We start from the raw sequence: 20307 nt of genomic DNA, 5'->3' as shown, positions 1-20307 counted from the left end.
AGCAGGCAACTGCAAAATGACCTATATTTTATTTCTTTTTAAACATTCATTTCTTTAAACATACTTTATGGCTCCACAGACTCCTTCCTATTAATTTAAATGTCTCTGATTTATTTTAATGGGAAAGCAGTCCAGCTAATCCAGCACCAGTTTAACCATAACACCTTTTCTGTGCATCAGACTAAATAAATGATAAAAAAAAGATGACATGTAAGTAGGGGTGTGACAAGACAAGTTGCTCATGAGACCAGTTGAGATGAGATATTACACAATTATTTAACTTCCCAGAATATACGTAAGACTGGATGTTTTTCTTTTGTCCTAGTGAAAGTCATAAAATGCAAAGATTGCTGGTCCATTTGAAAATGTTTAAATTCTAATCCTCTTGCACTGAATATCATTGCTATGGCTTGGTGTATGTAGCCATGACTCAAACAGGCATTTAACAGCACTTCATTTCAAATATCCAGGGGCGTAGCTTGGGATTTTGGGCCCCCAGAAAGAATATTACACAGGGCCCCCTTAACCTGATATCCAAGCAACAAATGTTGTGTCATTTTTACAAATATCTATGCATTCAAATATATTTCGGAACCCTATTTCCGAATGTATGAGTAGTATTTTTATTATGGTTAAATTCAATTCATTTGCAATATTTTGCAGCACTGGACTATAACATTTGGAAATTTGTAAGGGAGGAGTAGGGGCCCCCAAGTAATTTATTTCACTCTATTTGATACGAATTTCAGTCTGTTGACCATATCATTTGGTTGCTTTTGATTCCATAATGACACTAATTACTAAGAAAAAACAAATAAAAACACTTTTCATTGCAGGCTTCCCAGAGGGCCCCTCTCTACCGTGGGCTGTGGTAATCAGTACCCTTTTCCCCCCTGGTCTACACCATGCAAATATCCATGAGTGTTAATTGTGTGTCACATAAGTGGAAGTAAATAGCACTGGACTAGATAATTAATGGTAAACTCTGTAATAGTTTAGTTTTTGACAGAGTGCAGGAGGTAGAACAAGCAGCCTGTTAGCACACAACTGATGGCTGGGTTTCACCAGACAATGAACAAATCTCAGCTGATTTTAAAATCATGGTGGACCTCAGACATATGGACAGTTTCAACCAGATTTACCTTAATCTTTCAATCTCACACCTAGACAACCTGGCTGGACCGCCAGATAGGGCTGGACGATTAAGGCAGAAATCAAAACCACAATTAATTGAACCTTTCACCTTGATTACAATTGATGTACAATTATCCCATCCCCCATCCCTGACTCTGTTTGGTGCTGTAAATATTTATATAATTTAAAAACAAAATTGAAAGGAACATGCACAGATTAACAAGTTATGGTTATTTATTATCAGCTGATTTTTTTTAAGTCACATTTTCCTCGAAAAGCAGATAAACAACTGGTATGACTTGCTAAAAAAAGAATTATTTTTATTCTGTTGTATAAAAAGTATAAAATAACTGCTGCTCACGCTTCGCAGTCAGCCACATGTTTGAGTTTTAGCAGAGTGGTGACTACTTCTACTTTTGGGTTTCAAGGCTACATACACGCTTTGAGACACCTGGCTGCCTATCACATGACTACACAGCCAGTAGTGTGTTTTTAAGGGGGGCATGTATTGGTAGAGAGAGAACTACAAGGAAAAAAATTGAAATAATTGAAAGAGGCAGGTTTCTGTCAGTTAGAGGCTCCAAATGTCGGTTTTGATTATTTTTCGATTAATTTGCCCAGCCCTACCGCTAGACCACACATCTTTGTAGTAACAGTGTTATCGCTGCGATTCCATAGACAAGACTTCACTGAAATGAACAGAAACAAGATTTCAGAAGAAACACAAATATCCACAGCCGTATAGTGTTGCACGAGACATGATGGCTCTCATGTCACGGTCATGAAACCACATTCTTTTTCAATATTTCGTTGGTTCAGTGCACAGTTGTGTTTATGTTTGCTGTCATTTTTGTGTTTTTACTGTAAAATCCTTCAGCATCTGGTGACTGATGCTTCCCAGTCTGACCTCTCTCACTGGTATATGCACTTACTCTGATATGGAATAGTAGATATGAATCATGAAACATGATTGAAGATCAGTTTGGCTTCTACTTGACAGACAGCAGTAAAATAATCCTGTCTTCACACACTTGAGGATTATTTGGATAAGTAATAAGTGGCGACAAACCTCAGGGGAATTTAATCCCATTTAATCTGTAGCCAGCCTAAGCAGACGATTTTAAAACAAGTCCGCTGACAAGGCAGAAATTAATAATATCACCATTTAGGGTGTCAGGGTGAAACCTAAGGTGGAACTAAGGGTCCATACCAGCCCCTGTGGGTGCAGGTCATTTTGTTTGTTTTGTGAAGGGTTCGCCAGTCTTTATTTTGTCTGTTGTTTTTTTTTTCACTTGCTTTTATTTTATGTTTTATCAGACACAGGAGCATGAGCAGAACTTCATGACAAGGCCAAACTGCAGGCTCTTATTTCAGGCATGGCATCAAGTTAGCATCCTTAAAACACAAATGAAAAGATAAATTACCCTTTTTGGTTCCCCTTATCATATCTACTTCAACTACTAATCCAACCTATACTAAATTATTCTTCAGTCTTTTCAGCTTAATTAATCAAAAACTCTAACAGGAAGTGTATGTTCAAAATCTATATCAGAAGTATATTTAAAGAGTTGCAAGCAAACCCCTGAATGCTGTGTGAATTCCAAATGTGCATTTATTAGCACGTTTTTTGTCCTGCAGTGTTGCATTATAATATTTAGCCTACTGTTGGTGTGCTAGAATTTGGTTCCAATTTTTGTGGGCTCGTTCCTCCTCATCACACCTGTTCTATAATAACTGTGTGAAGTATGTTCTCTTAAAGGACTGACAAAAAATTTACAAGGAAATTTTGCTGCTTTTAAATGAAAAGAAAATTAGCAGTCTACCAAATAGGTTTGACAGAATAAAAGTGTTTTAAAGTTCAGGATCGTGAGTAAAATCCAATCTATACTGATGCTATGGCAATAAAAATAGAGATATTTATGTATAAATTCCACAAATGCAGATAATGTTTTGGTTCCATAACACTTATTAGCAGCTTAGAAAGTGTCAGAAGTCTGTATGTAAATGTCTTATGCAGGGGTGTCAAACTCAAACACAGCAGGGGCCGGATTCTGGATTCAGGTCTAACCTGAGGGTCTAATAGGGTCAACTTTTTAACCAGAAACTGTCAACCTCATTTCACCAGTAATAAAATATGAAAAAACTTAACGCTGATGATAAATGATTTTGACATTTAAAAAGTTGAAAAGATCAGTTTGAAGGCTCACTATTTGAGAAATGTAAATTTATTAGTTCAGAAAGGTCAAAACATGAAATGAAAATGGAAAAATAATGTTTTTTAAAGGCAGATATATTAGAAAGAAAGTCAGAATCATGAGTTTAAAAGGTTAAAAATATGAAATAAAATTTACAATCATGAAATTAAAAGTCAAAATATGATTCAAATTTTAAATTGTGAGTCGTAAAAGTCAAACCATGGGATTGTGAAGTCAAAGTTTGAAGCTGGAAATGTGAGATAAATGTTTAAATGGTTAAAAAGGTCAAAATATGAATTAAAAATTTAGAATTATGAATCTAAAAGCTCAAATATTATATGAGAAGTCAAAATTATGAGTGGAAATGCTCAAAGTACGAAATAAAAAGTCAAAATCCTAAGTTTAAGTCCTAATTATGAAAAAATTGCAAAATTGCAAAATATGAGATTATAACACGAATGTATTATTTTTCCCACTTTTCCCCAAGTATTTTTACTCCTTTTTCAGATTTTATGACTTAACAATGATATCTTAAATCATCAATGGTAATGGGCCAGTTGTAACAGAAATATGAGTTAATCTTGTGGGCCGGATTTAACTGTTCCACCGGCCGTATTTGGCCCCCGGGCTTTGAGTTTGACACCTGTGGTCTAATGGAATAATTCCACTCGTACACAACTACAATTTCTACCAACCAAGCCTGTCACTTTAGCAGATTTTTTAACTTTAATATCATAAAAATAAAATCCAATTCTTTAAAAAATGTTTCAATATTTCAGTCACAAAATTAAAAGTCTAAGGCACTCAACTTTGGGAGCTTTTTTTTCTAAAATTAAACGAACTTTCAAACAAACTCAGACTGTCTAAATTGAACAAGTATGCCAGTGAGTTTGTGCAGCTTAGAAAGTCTGTAAAAGTTTGTTTGTAGTGTTAAATGGATTCATTCCTTTCCAACACAAGTGTCTACAAATATCTGAAAGTTTTCTACAATTAAAGCTCTAGCAAAGGAAAATAATTTGCATTTTTGTGAAGAGAAGAGAAAACTACTGTAGCAACATACCAAAAATGTTTGTCAGGATAACAGAATTTCAACCTTTGATATGAGTAAAAAATAAACAATATCAATACCTGTTTCAATGCTATGGCAATTCTGGAAACCTCATTGCTTTGATTATCAATAGGGGTGTAATGGTACAGAAAAATTTTGTTTCGGTACGTACCTCGGTTTTGAAGTCACGGTTCGGTACGTTTTCGGTATGGTAGTGGAAGCGAAAAAATAAAATTTAATTTTAAATTTTCAAAATTAAATTGTATTAACATAAATAGGCTGAATAGATCACATTTAAATTATAAATAATGCGGCGACCTCCTTCCAAAAGTTCTTCAGTGATTAATAATATTAATAAATAAATGTATTTTTATTTACTAGGTTTTTTAAATGATATATATACCCATTCTTTAAACGCTAAAATTTCCCAGCCAACTTGAACGCGTCATCACAACCGTGAGTTAACTTGTTATGCACATTAGCGTCTATCCTGCTGATTTCAACACAGACTTCAGCACTGGATTACTTTTTTAACCAATGGGAACTACTACAAAGTTTGGGAGAACTTTTCACAGCCCGTCTAGGCGGATAAAGTGGTTAGAGCTGTGTGAAATCTGAGGATAACTTTAACTACGACAAAGCTGCAGACATGATGGAGTTCTCTCTCTCCCCCCTCCGAGGCTGACATTTGAAGGTAAAATTAATTTGATTCGCAGACCCAGAGCACAGGACACTTTTATCTGGGCATATTCAGGCTGTTGCTGTCGTTTGCTGTGGTTGTGTGGTTGCCAGGACATTGTGACTGTGAGTTGCGCTCTGGTTTTCTGTCCGTGTATGAGCTTCATTCCACATGTATTCATTCGGTACACGTCTGTACCGTACCGAGAGGCCCATACCGAATCTGTACGGTAGGAACACGCGTACCTTTACACCCCTAATTATCAAAATTTTTAAGAAACTCCCACAGACTGCTGCACAAATACATCTGCAGTGTTGGTGCTGGAACAGTTCTAAGAAAATTGTGCAGTTTATTCAGACAGTCTGTTGGAATTTGCAAGAAACTTTTGGGATTTTCTTTAAAGCATCTGCCTTATGCAGTAGATGTACAGTGAAAGTGTAATTCATAAACATTTAGAAAGGCTTGAAAAAGTATAAAATTTGTTTGAACCATACACCAAAACACACCTTTGAAAGGGCATACAGTCAATAACTGTCCAGGATTTGGAAGGCCACCTGGGATGGCCAGTCAGATTGTACAGGGTGCCAGTGCCTCCCCTCTGGACCACCCCTGGGAGCAGTCTGTGTCTTTTCACTCGCCTGAATCATATCTCTGTGTTTTTCAGACTCACTCTTCGTGTGGTTACAGAGTTTCGTCATGACCGCCCTGCGTCAAAGGAAAGGCAGTAAGGGGAGGGAGCCCCCTCTCAGTGCAGAGTTTCAGCCCCAGCAGTCCAACTGTTGCACCGATCATCATCCTGAGAGGACCCTGCACGGTGAGTAAGCCCCCCTACCGCCCACATGAGTTCATTTTCATACACTGTTTACAGACAGAAGTGGCTGTGTGGTCCAGTGACTGCAGCAGCCTCTGATCAGGGGTGAACATGGCTGGCAGCGATCCGCCCCGCTGCAGAGTCCTTGAGCTGGTTCCAGCTCCAGGGTCAACGCTCCGTATCTAAACCTGACTTCTGACCTGCTGTGGGGGCAGAGCGAGGAGGGAAGTTCTCAGTGGGGTTTTAATGAAGCACCACGTTTCATAACCCTTACACCTGTTGTGGTGTTGTGAACTGTGCTGCAGACTCAGAGCACTCCAGGCATAATGAACCAATGTTTTAGAGCTCTTCACTGCATTTCTCCTATTTAGTTCCATAAAAATTCAAAGAGCTTATTTTATGAGTAACTGCATACACTTGTATCCATTAAGGCTAGGAGATATAGACTAAAAAATATGTTTTGATTGTTATCAGCGGAATGATGATACATACTTTTTTTTAAAGAAAGTAAAAAAATGTCAGAATTATTTTGCAAATGTGTTTAAAAAATGAAATATTACATTGAGATGGTATTCAGACCCTTTGCAGAAACACTTGAAACTTAGCTCAAGCTCCTTCCATTTCTCTTGATCTGTGCTGAGATGTTTCTACACCTTGTTGGGAGTCCACCAGTGGTAAATTAAACTATTTAGAAATGATTTGGAAGGCACACACCTCTCTAGAGCAGTGTTACTCAACCCTGCCAACCAAAGAGCCAAATTGTTGAAAAAAACCTTTGCAAGAGCCACAATCAAAGTGGTGAAAAGTGGGAAACATGGCTTAAAGTAGCAATAAAAATAAGTAAGAGGTGGCAAAAATGGTCAAAATGCAGCAAAAATGGGTGAAAAGGGGTGAAAATGGGACAAAAGTGGACTAATGGTCAGAAAGTAGCAAAAATGGGTGAGAAGTGACAAAAAGTGAGTTACAGGTGGCAAAAAATGGTCCAAAAGTGGCAACAACGTGGCAAAAAAATGAGTGAAAAGTGACTTAAATGGGCAAAAAGCGGCCAAGATTGGCAAAAAATCAGGAAACAAGTGGTATGTAACCCTAATAGGTAGCTTTTATGGGTAAAATATGTCAACAAATGGTGAAAAAAGGGCACAAATGGGCAAAAAAGTGACAAAAAGAACAAGCAAAAATTTGGGAAAACGGGAAACAAGGGGTATTTAATGGCAAAAGGTAGCTCAAATGGGCAAAAAGTGGCAAAATGGTGAAAATGGCAAAAAGGTAAGCATTTTTAAGGTTTTCTGGGGGAATAATATTGAGATTTAAGACATAAAAGTACCACAAATAATCACAAAAGAGCCACATGTGGCTCCAGAGCCACACGTTGAGTATCGCTGCTCTAGCAGTTAAAGAACATTGCAGCCTTGTGGCATTACTTCCCAGAGTTCCTGGCACAAAAATGGTAGCCACATTTGAATCTTTTTAAGATATTACTCCAAAACGCAGACATCTAGAGTGTTTCATATAGAAGACACTAATATTAATCCAATAAAGACAACATTTTTTTTCAAGGTTTCTTTTAACATAATGAGATAGCCTTGATGAGCTCTACCTCATGTAATGAATTAAATATTCACTGTGGAAAAGGTTAAGTACTTAAAAATGTAGATACAGACCAGAAACAAAAGGCCTTTTATAAAGTTGGCAGCAGACATTTTGACCTGTCATGAAGCACAGGTGTTAGTACTCACATTAACATTGGCTCTGTTGTATCATCCCAGAAAGCCGTGACAGGCTCTGACAGTCTGTGTCATCTGAAGGACTTGTTGGGCGGCCAAATAAGGAGCCCATTCATCCGCTCCTCTTTGATATCAGGGCATTTCATTTTACAGAACCGGTCTAATCCAGTTTTTAGTTCCTTCCTCATGCAATTATTTCCCAGTTGAATTCAATCACATATACTCTTTTATATAGCACATTCAAAAAACGTTTGCCAAAGAGCTTCACAGTAAATAAAAGCAGAAATAAAATCACAGCAGTAATAAAACCACATAAAAATAAAAGCAAGAAGACTGCACAGTAAATAGAAAACATAAAAACATAAAAGAAGAGCCAATAAAAGGCAGGAAGACGGAGACCACACGACTCTCATGATGACAGAATAAGACAGGAGTCATAGCTTAAAGCCTCCCTCTTATCTCTGCTTTGTTCAAGTTTCTTTTTAAACATCTTTTCTGTCACTTTTCATGGGAATGATGAGGTACAGCTCAATAAATGTCGTCCAGGGTTGACTGCCTGAAAAAGTCTCCGTCTGTGTCTTAAGAAGGATAACTGCCAGTGAAATCTGCTTTTTAGCCTGTAAGGTGTGGACATTTATAGAAGGTTTAAAAACATTTAATTTCTGATGAGGTAAGACTAATTAACCCTGAATTAGGATGAGGACAAGTCAAACACAGAATGATATTTACCGGGCTAAAGAGCTAGTGCAGCAGTTAAATTTTAGTTATGCTTTTTTTTTATCAAGGGACAGTGCAATGGCATTCATACTTTATGCATTGGAAATGTAAAAATGGTTGCACCAAATAAAGAGAGTTCCTAATGTCTATGTGTTCTCTCATAATGAAACTGGAGCACAACATACATAAAATATCGTCACAGCAAGAAGAAGACCAAGTACATGAGCCACACTGCTAAACATGGAGAACCACAGATAAATCCTGGCCAGGAAGAATACATTTAAGCTCCTCCACTAGTGAATGTTTTTGTACCACAGATGTGATAACACACTATGACACAGAACCCCACAAAATGATAGCAGTATCAATAAGCAAAAAAGTTTTGATTTTCAGGTTTTAAAGTGCCTTTAATACCTTAATACCTGCTACCTTCAAAGATGACACAGAGGGAGATCACTTCTTCCCCTATTATATGATAATGGCCTAAACAGCCAGGTGAATTGGGCTTTTTTCAGTTTGGTCTTTCTTTTGCAGTTAAAGAGGAAACATCATGACTGAGCTTTGGCACAGTGCTAGCAAAAGTATTCATACCCCTTGAACTTCTTCACATTTCTTCATGTAACAACCACAAAGTTAAATATATTTTATTGGGATTTTGCATGATAGACGAACACAAAGTAGCACATAATTGTGAAGTGGAAGGAAAATTACGCATGGCTTTCAAAATGTTTTACAAATGGAAATTTGAAAGGGGAGTGCGCAAAAGTATTCAGCCCCATGAATAAATCCAATGGAACCAGTTGCCCTCAGAAGTCACCTAATTGGTAAATAGAGTCCACCTGTGTGTAATCTAACCTCAGTATAATTACAGCTGTTCTGTGACAGCCTCAGGCGTATGTTAGAGAAGATCAGTGAACAAACAGCACCATGAAGACCAAGGAACACACCAGACAGGTCAGGGATAACATTGTGGAGAAGTTTAAAGCAGATTAGGTTATAAAAAGTATCCCAAGCTTTGAACATGTAATTGAGCACAGTTGAGTCAATCATCCGAAAATGGAAAGCGCACGGCACAACTACAAACCTGCTGAGAAATGGCTGTCCACCTAAACTTACAGGCTGGGCAAGGAGAGCACTGATCAGAGAAGAGGCCCGTGGTAACTCTGGAGGAGCTGCAGAGCTCACAGCTCAGGTGGGAGAACCTGTCCACAGGACAATTATTAGTGGTGCACTCCACAAATCTGGCCTTTATGGAAAAGTAGCAAGATGAAAGCCATTGTTGAAAAAAGCCATAAGGAGTTTTGTTTGCTGTTTGCCAAAAGCCATGAGGGGGACACACCAAACAAGGGAAAGAAGGTTCTCTGGTCAGATGAGACCAAAATGTAACTTTCTGGACTAAACTCAAGGTGCTATGTGTGGCGGAAGAATAACATCGCACATCACCCTGAACACACCATCCCCATCATCAAACATAGGGGTGGCAGCATCATGCTGTGGGGATGCTTTTCTTCAGCCAGGACAGGGAAGCTGGTCAGAGTTGATGGCTAGATAGATGGAGACAAATACAGGGCAATCTTGGAGAAAAACCTGTTAGGATCAGCCACAGACTTGAGACTGGGACGGAGGTTCACCTTCCAGCAGGATAATGACCCTATACATACAGCCAGCGCTACAATGGAATGGTTTAGATTGAAGCATAATCATATGTCATTCTCAAATGGAAGAAATTTGGCACAACCAGGACTCCTTTAAGAGCCTGTTGCCTGGCCAAACTGAGCAATCATGGGAGGAGGGCCTTAATAAGAGAGGTGACCAAGAACCTGATGGTCACTCTGACTGAGTGGGATCCTTTTTGTGTGTAGTTTGTTGCAAACTCTAGGAGGGCTTTCATGTGTTTTGCACTGAGGAGAGGCTCATGTAGCCAATCTGCCATGGCCCAGATAGGTGATGATTGACCCTGGGACTTTGTCCCATCTCCACACAGGATCTTTGATGCTCAGTCAGAGTGACCATCAGGTTCCTGGTCGTTCTCCCCCTGTTTCTCAGTTTGGCTGGAATACCAGCTCTTACAAGAGTCCTGGCATCATTTGAGAATGATGGAGGCCACTGTGCTCATGGGAACCTACAGTGCAGCAGAACTTTTGTGTACCCAACAGCCCTGGCTCTGAGCTCTGCAGGCAGTTCCTTTGACCTCATGGCTTTTAATACCTTATATGCATTGTCAAGTGTGAGGCCTTCTATAGAGAGGTGTGCCTCTCTAAATCATGTCCAAGCAGTTTAATTTACCACAGGTGGACTCCAGTCAAGGTGCAGAAACATATCCACAAAGATCCAGAGAAATAGGAGGAACCTGAGCTAAATTTGAAGCGTTTCTTCATAGGGTCTGAATTCCTAATTCAATGTGATTTTTATTTCTAATAAATTAAAAAAAAATATTTTAGAATTGAATGGGGTACTGGGTGTAGATTAATGAAAATGAATTAAAACAACTGTAGCATCAACATAAGAAAATTGAAAAAAGTGAGGGGGGTCAGAATACTTTCTGAATGCACTGTAAATGTTCTGCAAGGCCTCAGAGGGCTCTGGCTTATTAAATCTTCACTCACTCCATGTTAGACTTTAAAACTTTCACTGTGCAATAATTTATTTGTACCCAAATCATTGTCTTGTTAGGTTTAGCAATACAAAAGACATATTAAAAGTTACCCCTACTGGCTGAAAGATATCCTGCATTTAACATCTAACTTGAGGGCTGTAGTTTACTTAAAGCATTAGAAATGGCTTAACCTGCTGGAATATCTGTCTTTGGTGTAACAGCATGGTATGGTAAAAGGAAATTATATTAAGCTAGCCATTTCTTTCTTTATTTTAACATGACAACTTACTAAAATGTTCCTGTTCCTGCAGGTGACTGGTCATGGGGTGCAATAATCTGGACTTCAATTGGCTGGTCTGTGTCAGTTGGTTTGGGTCTGCTTTGCTGTATCTATGTGGCAACACTGCATGAGAACGACCTGTGGTTCTCCAACATCAAGGTAAACTATCATATTTCTCCTCTAAAAAGCTTTTGAAAACTCAGTTGCAGCCCGTGATACGCTGTTGAAAGGACCTTGTAGACATGCAGACTCAGAAACAGCTTAATCAGTTGTTTAATATGAGGCTGCTGAAAGGCTGTTTACCACAACATACAAGGTTTTTGTGCAATGTCCGTTTTCCGCAAATGAAATACGGAGAAGACTGTTTGATCTTTGGATCTTTGGATGACGCATGCTGTCATCTTTCCTACCACAAGTCAAATGTCCAGTAGGAAAAAATCTCTATTGTAGAGACAGGATTGGTGCTGCAGTCAGCCATGAAAATATCTTCCATGATATTTTTGTCATCTGGTTGCTATCAGTGTCTTAATGACGTGAACAGACCAACATCAGCTCAGGCTGACAGTTTGTAACCTCCCAATGTGAGCCATCAAATGGACACTTTGCTGTTTTTTTACTGCGGTTTACCATTTAATAAGTAAGGAGATGATTGCCATTTCTTAAACTTGAGGGGGAAAACAACTTTCTCTCAACAGCGATTGATGCTCTACATCAAGGGTGTCCAACCTTTCTTCATGAGAGCTACTTTGATAAAGCAGAAGTGGCTGAGAGCTATTTGCATCACATCTCTAACCATTACTCACATATCAAAAACAAATGAACCATCCGAATTAAGCCACTGAAATAAGCTGTCCAAGGCTCACAAAGTGCAAATTCTCTATCTGCCAATGTGTTGGCACAAAATTGTGTATCAGCAATAGTAGATATACACTTTTACTTTTGTGGTCCTGAATTACTACTTTAGGATGTATGCCACTTTAAATGAGGTCTTCGTCGCTGTGTTAGGTGGATAGAGATTGCTGTTTTCTATGTGTGTTTTCAGCTCTTTCCTCTTTTTGCTTCGTAGTCTGCTGTTTGCAGTAAAGTCTCATCAGAAGTTACTGTGGACGAGTCTGGTGGTGCTGAAGGTTGCCTCTTTTGCAGGCTAAAAAGCTAATAAAGCAGATGAGGCACCTCACACTTGCCCTTCAACATTTGTGGAAACATTTGCCCTCCTGGTGATAAAAGGATTTCTTTTGCTTTTTCTTTGCATGGCTATCTTTGTCGTCCTCCATGAATCCAGCTGAACAGACTTGCTAAAAGCACAAAACACTTTGCTCTGATAATGTAGCAGCGTATCTGACCAGACAGGCTGATGAAGATGAAGATTGCTTCTACAGAAAAGCTTTTCCTTTTTCTGTTGGACACTGATTGGTGTGATCTATTATCTTGTTTAGGAGGATCTGGGACATTTGTTTATCAGGCCAGAAATATACTTGCTGTTAAATACACAGACGTATCATGGCTGCCACACATCCCTGTGTCTATTTGACGTGCCAACTGTTCATGTCCTCAAAAACTAATGTGGTACAGATGAGAGATCTGCGTGGTTAAATGGTTAAATTAGTTTATCAAGTTAGCTGGCGTGAGATTTACAAGTCCATTCGGCTAATTACCTATCATGTGTAAACACAGGCTTGAAATTCAGGCAGCGTCAAGTTTAGCAAAAACAAAAGGCAGGACCCAAATGCAGAATAAACTAAAACGATATAATTCAAAGAAAAATGCTAATTAAAAAAATGACAAAAGTTGAAAGCAAGGAAAAACTAAACTAAGGAACCATGAAGGGACAAATCTACTCAACAAAACTTACTTCAGACAAAGTCCATCAAAGGCAACAAACACAGGAGACATGAGGAGAAACATGGAGGAAGACATACGACGATCTGACAAAAGACGGGGAGAAACACAGGACCTAAATACACAGGGAGTGACTGCACAAGGAGACCCAGGTGAAACTAGTGAGGGTAATCACACTGGAGGGAAACTGAGGCAGGAAGAAAAACTGGAATCACACACAAGGGAAGGCAACTACAAAATAAAACAGGAAACGTGGAACATTTCACAAGACAGTACCAAGAAACGCACAAAGACTGAAATTACGTTTGGATGCCATTTCTTTACATACACTATCAGTGTAATGGTCAGGCACTTTAATACTTGAGTCCATACAATGTATGTTTATAGTAGTTTAGTTTTACTTTAAAATGCTCATCTGAGAAGATATTGAACAATGCATGCTGGGAAAGCAAGCTCCCTTTGTTGCAGTCAGCTATGCACTGTCTTAAATTATAAGGCTAAACATACACTCAGTGGGGTATTTGGAAACTTCTGGCTAGAATTATGAAAATGCACTTGTCTGATTGGTCCATAGCAGATCCAAAGTGGTGGCCAGGCTGGCATGGGCCACCTACTTCTGCTACATGAGTAGTCATACAGGATAAAGACCAAACCACTGCCAGTTTCCTTTTTTTGGCCAGAAAATCTGTTGAATCTGTTCATATCTTTTCATGTCATTTTTATTTTGTTCACCATTAAATGTAAATTTGTTTCTGTATCAATACTGATAAGCAGGATTAGTACCAATACTGTTTCTGTTCATTTCATAGCAGTTTCCATGGCTGCTCTTTGATGGTTCACATTTCCTTTCATATCTATAAATGATGAAAACAGATGGACTCTTTCCTGTAATAAGGCACTTGTTAAGACGCAGCAGCGATGACTGGATCGATGTGCTCGTCACTTTTATATGGAAGTTATCTCATGATTTGACATCCATATGTAAGAGTCATCAGCCACATCACAATCGTGGATATTTACAGAGGAAAAACGTCACCTGGTTTTGTCATTGAAGAGCTCAAAAATTCCACACAAATTCTCCGCTTATCTCCAGAGGAAATGTAGCTCTGACTTAAGTAACAATCAGCGCTTCTCCTCCTTTGATTTCCTCTGTGAAATGGCATGCAAACACGTCATAAACACTCCATACTGAAATGGGATGATTGTTTTTCCATGCTCTGTAGAGGATTGATTTTCAGGGATGTTAAATGAACCGCACAGAGTCCTAAAACACGACTTGGAAACTGCTGGTTTCACAGTCCTTTTTATGGTCTGTTCAGTGTTATACAGCAACAGAACATTGTGCCCTGCCAGACCCACTGTTATTTAAATCCCCCCCGCCAAAGCTGCACCAGCACCATGGTTCAGACAGGGATATACATAGCAGATTTTAATCATGTTGACATGGTAGAACAGATTGCTCTGTCAGAGTCAGAACTGGGGCAGAATTGTAATGAAGACAGTGGCTGTTTGTTGTTTTCCCTTGATTTAGTAGTGCAGTAATAGTCATTCCTTCTGTTAGATGTATGAGTCAACCCAGACCAGGAATGCAGGTCAGCTGGTATGGCCTGGTTTAGCTAATGTGGTGTGGTTTGAATGTGATTAGGGATGAAATTTTAAAATAGAAGTAATTCTGAAGGTTTGTTCCATGACGTTAGAAGTTAAATGGACTGAAGAAGTGCCAGAAAACTGATGCAACAGTTGGATTTGCAGCTACATCGTTAAAAAAGACACGCACTACAAGTAAAAAAAAAAAAAACACAAAAAAATGTCGAACAAAATCTTTCTGAGGAACTGAGTTGCTTTCTTTGTGTTTTTGTGAGGCTGTCTTGACATAAAAGTAGTCGAGCTCTGCTCTCTTTTTTTTAGAGCTGTTTAGTTGTCCACATAGAAAAGCATCACTTTCTCTTGTCCCATCTTTATATGAGCTAAGCGAAGCTGCTGGTAACACCATGCTGTTACATTTAGGTGGATAAAAATGAGACATGAGTGCTGATACTAATAATCCTTGATGAATTTGTGAAGCTGAGAACTGTGACACTGGCATCAGCAGCTAGATGTAGTATGATCTTGTGCACTTCAGGCCATCATGTTCTACAGGTGCATCTTAAAAATTAGAATATTATGAAAAATTTCAACCTGAACTGACCCTTATTCTAGACCAATCTCATAGTGAGATATTTCAAGAATATTATTTGTTTTAATCTTAATGATTAGGCCTATGGTTTACAGCTCATGAAAATAAAAAGTCCACTATCTTGAAAGACTTGGTCAGGGCTCCTTTTGCACATTTACTTTATCAAAGTGATGTGACATGGAGCCATTCAGTCTGTGGTACTGCTGGGGTGTTATGAAGCCCAGGTCGGTCTGTTGGCAGCCTTCAGCTCATCTGTATTGTTAAATCCAGTGTCTCCCATCTTCCTCTTGACATTTCCCCAGAGATTCTCTACGGGATTCAGGTCAGACTAGTTGGCAGGCCAGTCAAACACAGTAATACCATTGTCAGCAAACCAGTTTCTGGTAGTTTTGGCTTAACTATTGGCAGGTGCCAAGCCCTGCTGGAAGAGGAAATCAGTATTTCCTTAAAACTTCTCAGCATATTGAAGCATGAAGGTCTCTAAAATCTCCTGGTAGATGGCTGACAGCATTAACTTGATGAAGACCAGTGGACCAACAGCAGCAGATGACATGGCATCCCAAACCATCACTAGCTGCGTTTCCATTACAGTTTTTTGCAAAATAAAATCCATATTTCTTAGATTTTGACTAAGTACAACTGCGCTTTGAATGGGTTTCTATTGAAGAAAGTTTTGGGCATGAGCCTCGTAATTCTCGGTATGGGGATTGAAACCAGAATGTGGTACCTTCGACTGTCGGCTTGCGGAAAAAAGACTGCTTGCGAGTCGCATGCAATCATCGCCGTCTGCGCTGGAAGTAACATGCATTCATACCACTCTCTTCAGCTGCTTCAGGACAGTTTTCTTCTTCAGCTGCTCAGATAAATGCTGAATAGTGTTCCAAAACTTTGTAGCAAGTCCTGTTTGTTAAAAATATTAATCCAGTGTAGAAATCCATGGTGGAAGTGGCAAAATTGACGTAAATTAGCCAGTTTTACGAGCTGAAAGATGGAAAATATGATGCTTTCAGGTAACCTCAGTATATTAGACAACTGCATTCTATAGCCTGTTATGATGTGTTCATAATATGTTCATGTGTGTCATATCAAAATGGGAAAATTTAGTTTTTGATTAGAAACTTCAATAAATATAGTTGTAAATATGTGTTTAGTTTAAGGGATATACAACAGATGTGACAGACTGAATCATAGCTTTTTAACTCAAGCACTACTCAGCTAAGACCACTTGTAGTTTAAATATTTGCCCTTATTTTGTCTTTCCACCAAACATTAGAAAGTATTGGTAGAGGTATCAACAAAGACTCAGATCAATAAGGAGTATCAATAAGGGTATCGATATCAATAGAAATGAACAATCCCCAACCCAAGGAAGCTGGGTGCTGAAAACCTGTTGCGCGTCGGTACAATTATGGTTACATCTACCGCGATTACTTGATAATTTGAACAAAAGATGAAGGCATGAGATGATAATTCAGAGGCAAAGTCCGTATGTATGGGAAAAGCCACATATAAGGATATACGTAAGTATGACATTAAGAAAAGTCTGCACTATGTTGTCTCATAGTGAACTGGTCATGTGACACTGTATGCAATGTTCTGTGACATGTAAATGTGTAAAAAGTGTTTCACTTTTAGTCCGTCTCCTATACCCATCTGTGTATGGTGGCTCTTGATCCACAGACTCCAGCCTCAGTCCACTCCTTGTGAATCTCCCCTAAGTTCTTCAATCTGCTTTGTTTGACAATCTTCAGAAGGCTGAGCTTACTTTTCTCTTCCAGTTAACTTTCTATAAATAAGCTTGATACAATTCTGAGATCAGCCTGCCCTTTTAAGCAGTGACCTTCTGTGGCTTACCCTTCTTGTGGAGGGTGTCAGGGCTGTGTGAGGGATCAAGAGTGAGAGAAATAACTGACAAGGAACAGGACTTCTCCACAATATTCTAATATTTTGAGATAGGGGATTTTTGTAAGTGATGAGCTGTTATCGTCAAGATTAAACAAAATAGTCTTAAAATACTTCTTTATATAAGATGGTTCCAGATTGTATGGAAGTTTAACTTTTTTAATTAAATCACAGGAAAAATGAGACATCCCAAATGCACCTATAGCAGTGCATGTGGGACCTGATTAAATGTCACAGCATTATTTATACCGTGTGTCCATATTAAATGTTAAAATGAAAAATAAGATTTAGTAGAGGTACAAGTGCTTAGGGTATTAACTTGTAGCTAATTTGCAGATGGTAAATATGGAGCTCTTGTAGAATGATTCAGACTGAGGTTGTGGAAAGTAAAATCAGAGCCAAAAGAGAAGACGTGCCTTTAAGGGGAGCCAAAGTATCAAACTCTTTAATCAAGACATTTAATCGGGTAACTGTAACATAAAACACAGATACAGATAATTTACCAGATACCAAATATCAACTGGATAATTGACCAGGCTGGTGATCGGTTGACCCTTACTTTAATGTGCAATACTGCAAAATAGCTCCAGCAATGCAACTAACCAAATAAATGCTCTAAATAATAGCTTCATTGCCCAGCTCTTTGAGACCCAGAGAAATATCCTCCTGTTAACAGGAAAGACTCAACTTTTGTGTGGAGCAGAGGAGAAAGCAAAGAGTCATTCAAAACAATTAAGCTTTTGGCAGCCAGGTGCCTTGTTGGTTCCTAATGCATGTGCGCATTGTGTCTTGACCCACACAGAGGTAATCTGCTCAGGATAATTTGTAAGTTTTAGTCACAGAGAGACAAAGCAGTTCATCCAGTTAATTAAGTGGAATCCATATGGACTCTGTTTGTGGTCCTGTGCTGATCCTCTCTGTAAAAGTGTGTAGTTCAGTGTGTGTTCGCAGAGGGAAGAGGCAGACAGATGCTTCCATTCATAATAAATGCAGGTCACTTTACAGGCCTGGCGAACATTTCCCCGAACTGTTCCCACACAAGCGGACTCCTGGCTGACATCATCACACATCGCACGCATCTCACATGTGTGCAATGTGTGTGAGTGAAGTGCTCCCTTCTGTTTATGCAATAAAATCCTCTGTCTCAGACTGTTCACACAGAGCCGTTTTGATCTGAAAAATGGAGTCTGACCCATCTCAGCGACGCCTGTCTGCTCACTCCCGGTCCAATTTGGCTGTTTTTCTTTAGCTTCACTGGTGTTACAGAACTTTAATATCCAATGTGATCCAATAGGAAAAAAACAGTCCTCACATTAACTAGGCCCTTAAATTCATTAAGGCTGACACACAGGGCTCAGATAGGAAAACACAGGACTACATATCTTTAAAGTTAAGTCAAGCTGAACTTTTGCCATCAGTGAGGAAGGGGCTGGTTTTGATGACATCTGTACTTTCTGTTCTGCTCATGGATGGGTTATTACAAATGGATGTAGCTGCAGAGGCAAATGCAGAAGTGCCTCTATGTATGAGGATTTTTTTTCTTTTAAATCACTTACAATGCATGTGGTGAACTGAAAGAGAAATACAGATTTTAAAGGAAAACCTCAACGGCATTGAGTCATAAGTCTGTATTCTGTCAAATTGCTATAAGAGGACTGGTTGCAAAGTGTTGGCCAATATTATTAAAGCAGAGCTTCAACTTTATGTTGATATGGAGAACTGTGCTGTCCACACCAGAACAGATTACTGTGTCAGTCGAAGCAGACTCATAGTTATGGAAAGTTAAATGGCTATAGTTTTGGCTTTTGTTATGTTTTCTCTCCCTTTCCTGCTAATCTGGTTAATAATGGAGTTTCATTTGTCAAGAGAGCAGTCTTTTAGCATAAAATAACTAATGGAGACTCATGGACATAGATCAGCGTGATTATCAGATTCTGGGTTTGACAAAGAAATCATTGATCATCTGTTAAAAAGGATAAGGAAGGGTATGACCTATAGTATTGCCAGTCATCATTATGGGCCTCTAACTGTTTTCGTACTTTCGCTCACTCCTTGGCGGCTATTTCTCTTTCCATCTCAATTTAAAGTCAATGAAGCAAATGCAAAAATTAGCCTACTTTCAGTTGATTTAGTACCTCAGTAAACATGATTACAGTGAGTTTATGTGCTGAACCGGTGATTTAAAGCCTCTATTTAAGACAGCGTGGTGTTCATATTCTAAATTATGGCCACATTTAAAACAGTATAAACTGTAAATCAAGGGAGCTTTGTAGCCTGAGTACCTATAATCCACAAGTGGCTACCACTGTGACATGTAAGTCAGGATAAAGATTTAGGCCATTTAAGCACAAAATCATCCACTGAAAACCAAATCGATAATTATTTTTTCTGTTCAAACACTTTACATTCAGATAACACTTTGAGAACAATCTTCATGCACACAGATCCATGGAAATTAATCTAATTGCTGCGGTATGCATGCACGCCATGTTTTGACCTTAAAGTGAAACAGCACATGCATATGCTATACACTTCCTTCCACAGATCACTGAAGTACGTATAAGCATTTATACTTTTAGTTCATGCATTTGTGTGGACAGACAATAAGGCAGGGTTGCTGTTCAAAGTGACCAGAAATACAAAAAACTTGTTGATGTCATTCATTTACTTGCTGTCATTAGGTGACATCATTCTGACTATTCCCACTTCTACAACCCACAGATCACAGAGAGAGAGGAAGAAAACACATCTGTAGCTACTTTTCTAGTGCACATACCTACTTTTGTGTCTGAGTAGACGTTTCATTATGTTGTTTTCTTCAACAATGCCAGCACCTTCACATTTACTCACCTGGGAGTCTGTTCTTAAGAAAGCTCTGTTCTTAGGTGGAAAACTGATTTCTCCATGGAAACGCGGGGCCAAAACAGAAGAGATGGCTGCAATTTCATATTTAAAAAGGTTGATCTGTGCATATTTAAAATCTTTTACATTCAGGACATGCTACCTGCAGAATGCACTTTTTTTTGGTTTAGGTTACAGCTAGCACACCTTTTAGAGGTTTGTGACTCTGCCAGCTGATGCTGTGAACTGACCTTACATTGAACCATGGCTGCTTCTCCCTCAGCCGGTTATGATGATATATTCACTCACTTCAGATCCCTCTCTCTCTCCCTCTTCCCTTCACTTTTCCATTAACACACACACAC

General features: G+C 38.8%; 1 protein-coding gene across 1 annotated transcript in view; it reads left to right on the top strand.

The window, feature by feature from the left end:
• dpy19l3 (dpy-19 like C-mannosyltransferase 3) overlaps positions 1-20307 on the top strand; it is a 134369-nt gene that overhangs the window by 1246 nt on the left and 112816 nt on the right. The window contains exons 2-3 of the mRNA XM_041787092.1: positions 5721-5870; positions 11216-11343. Coding sequence (XP_041643026.1) covers positions 5753-5870; positions 11216-11343 — 246 coding nt within the window. The 5' untranslated portion in view covers positions 5721-5752. The remainder of the gene's footprint in view (positions 1-5720; positions 5871-11215; positions 11344-20307) is intronic.

This window comes from Cheilinus undulatus, linkage group 1, assembly GCF_018320785.1.
Source record: "Cheilinus undulatus linkage group 1, ASM1832078v1, whole genome shotgun sequence".
NCBI lineage: Eukaryota > Metazoa > Chordata > Actinopteri > Labriformes > Labridae > Cheilinus > Cheilinus undulatus.
This window is presented reverse-complemented; position numbering and strand designations above follow the sequence as displayed.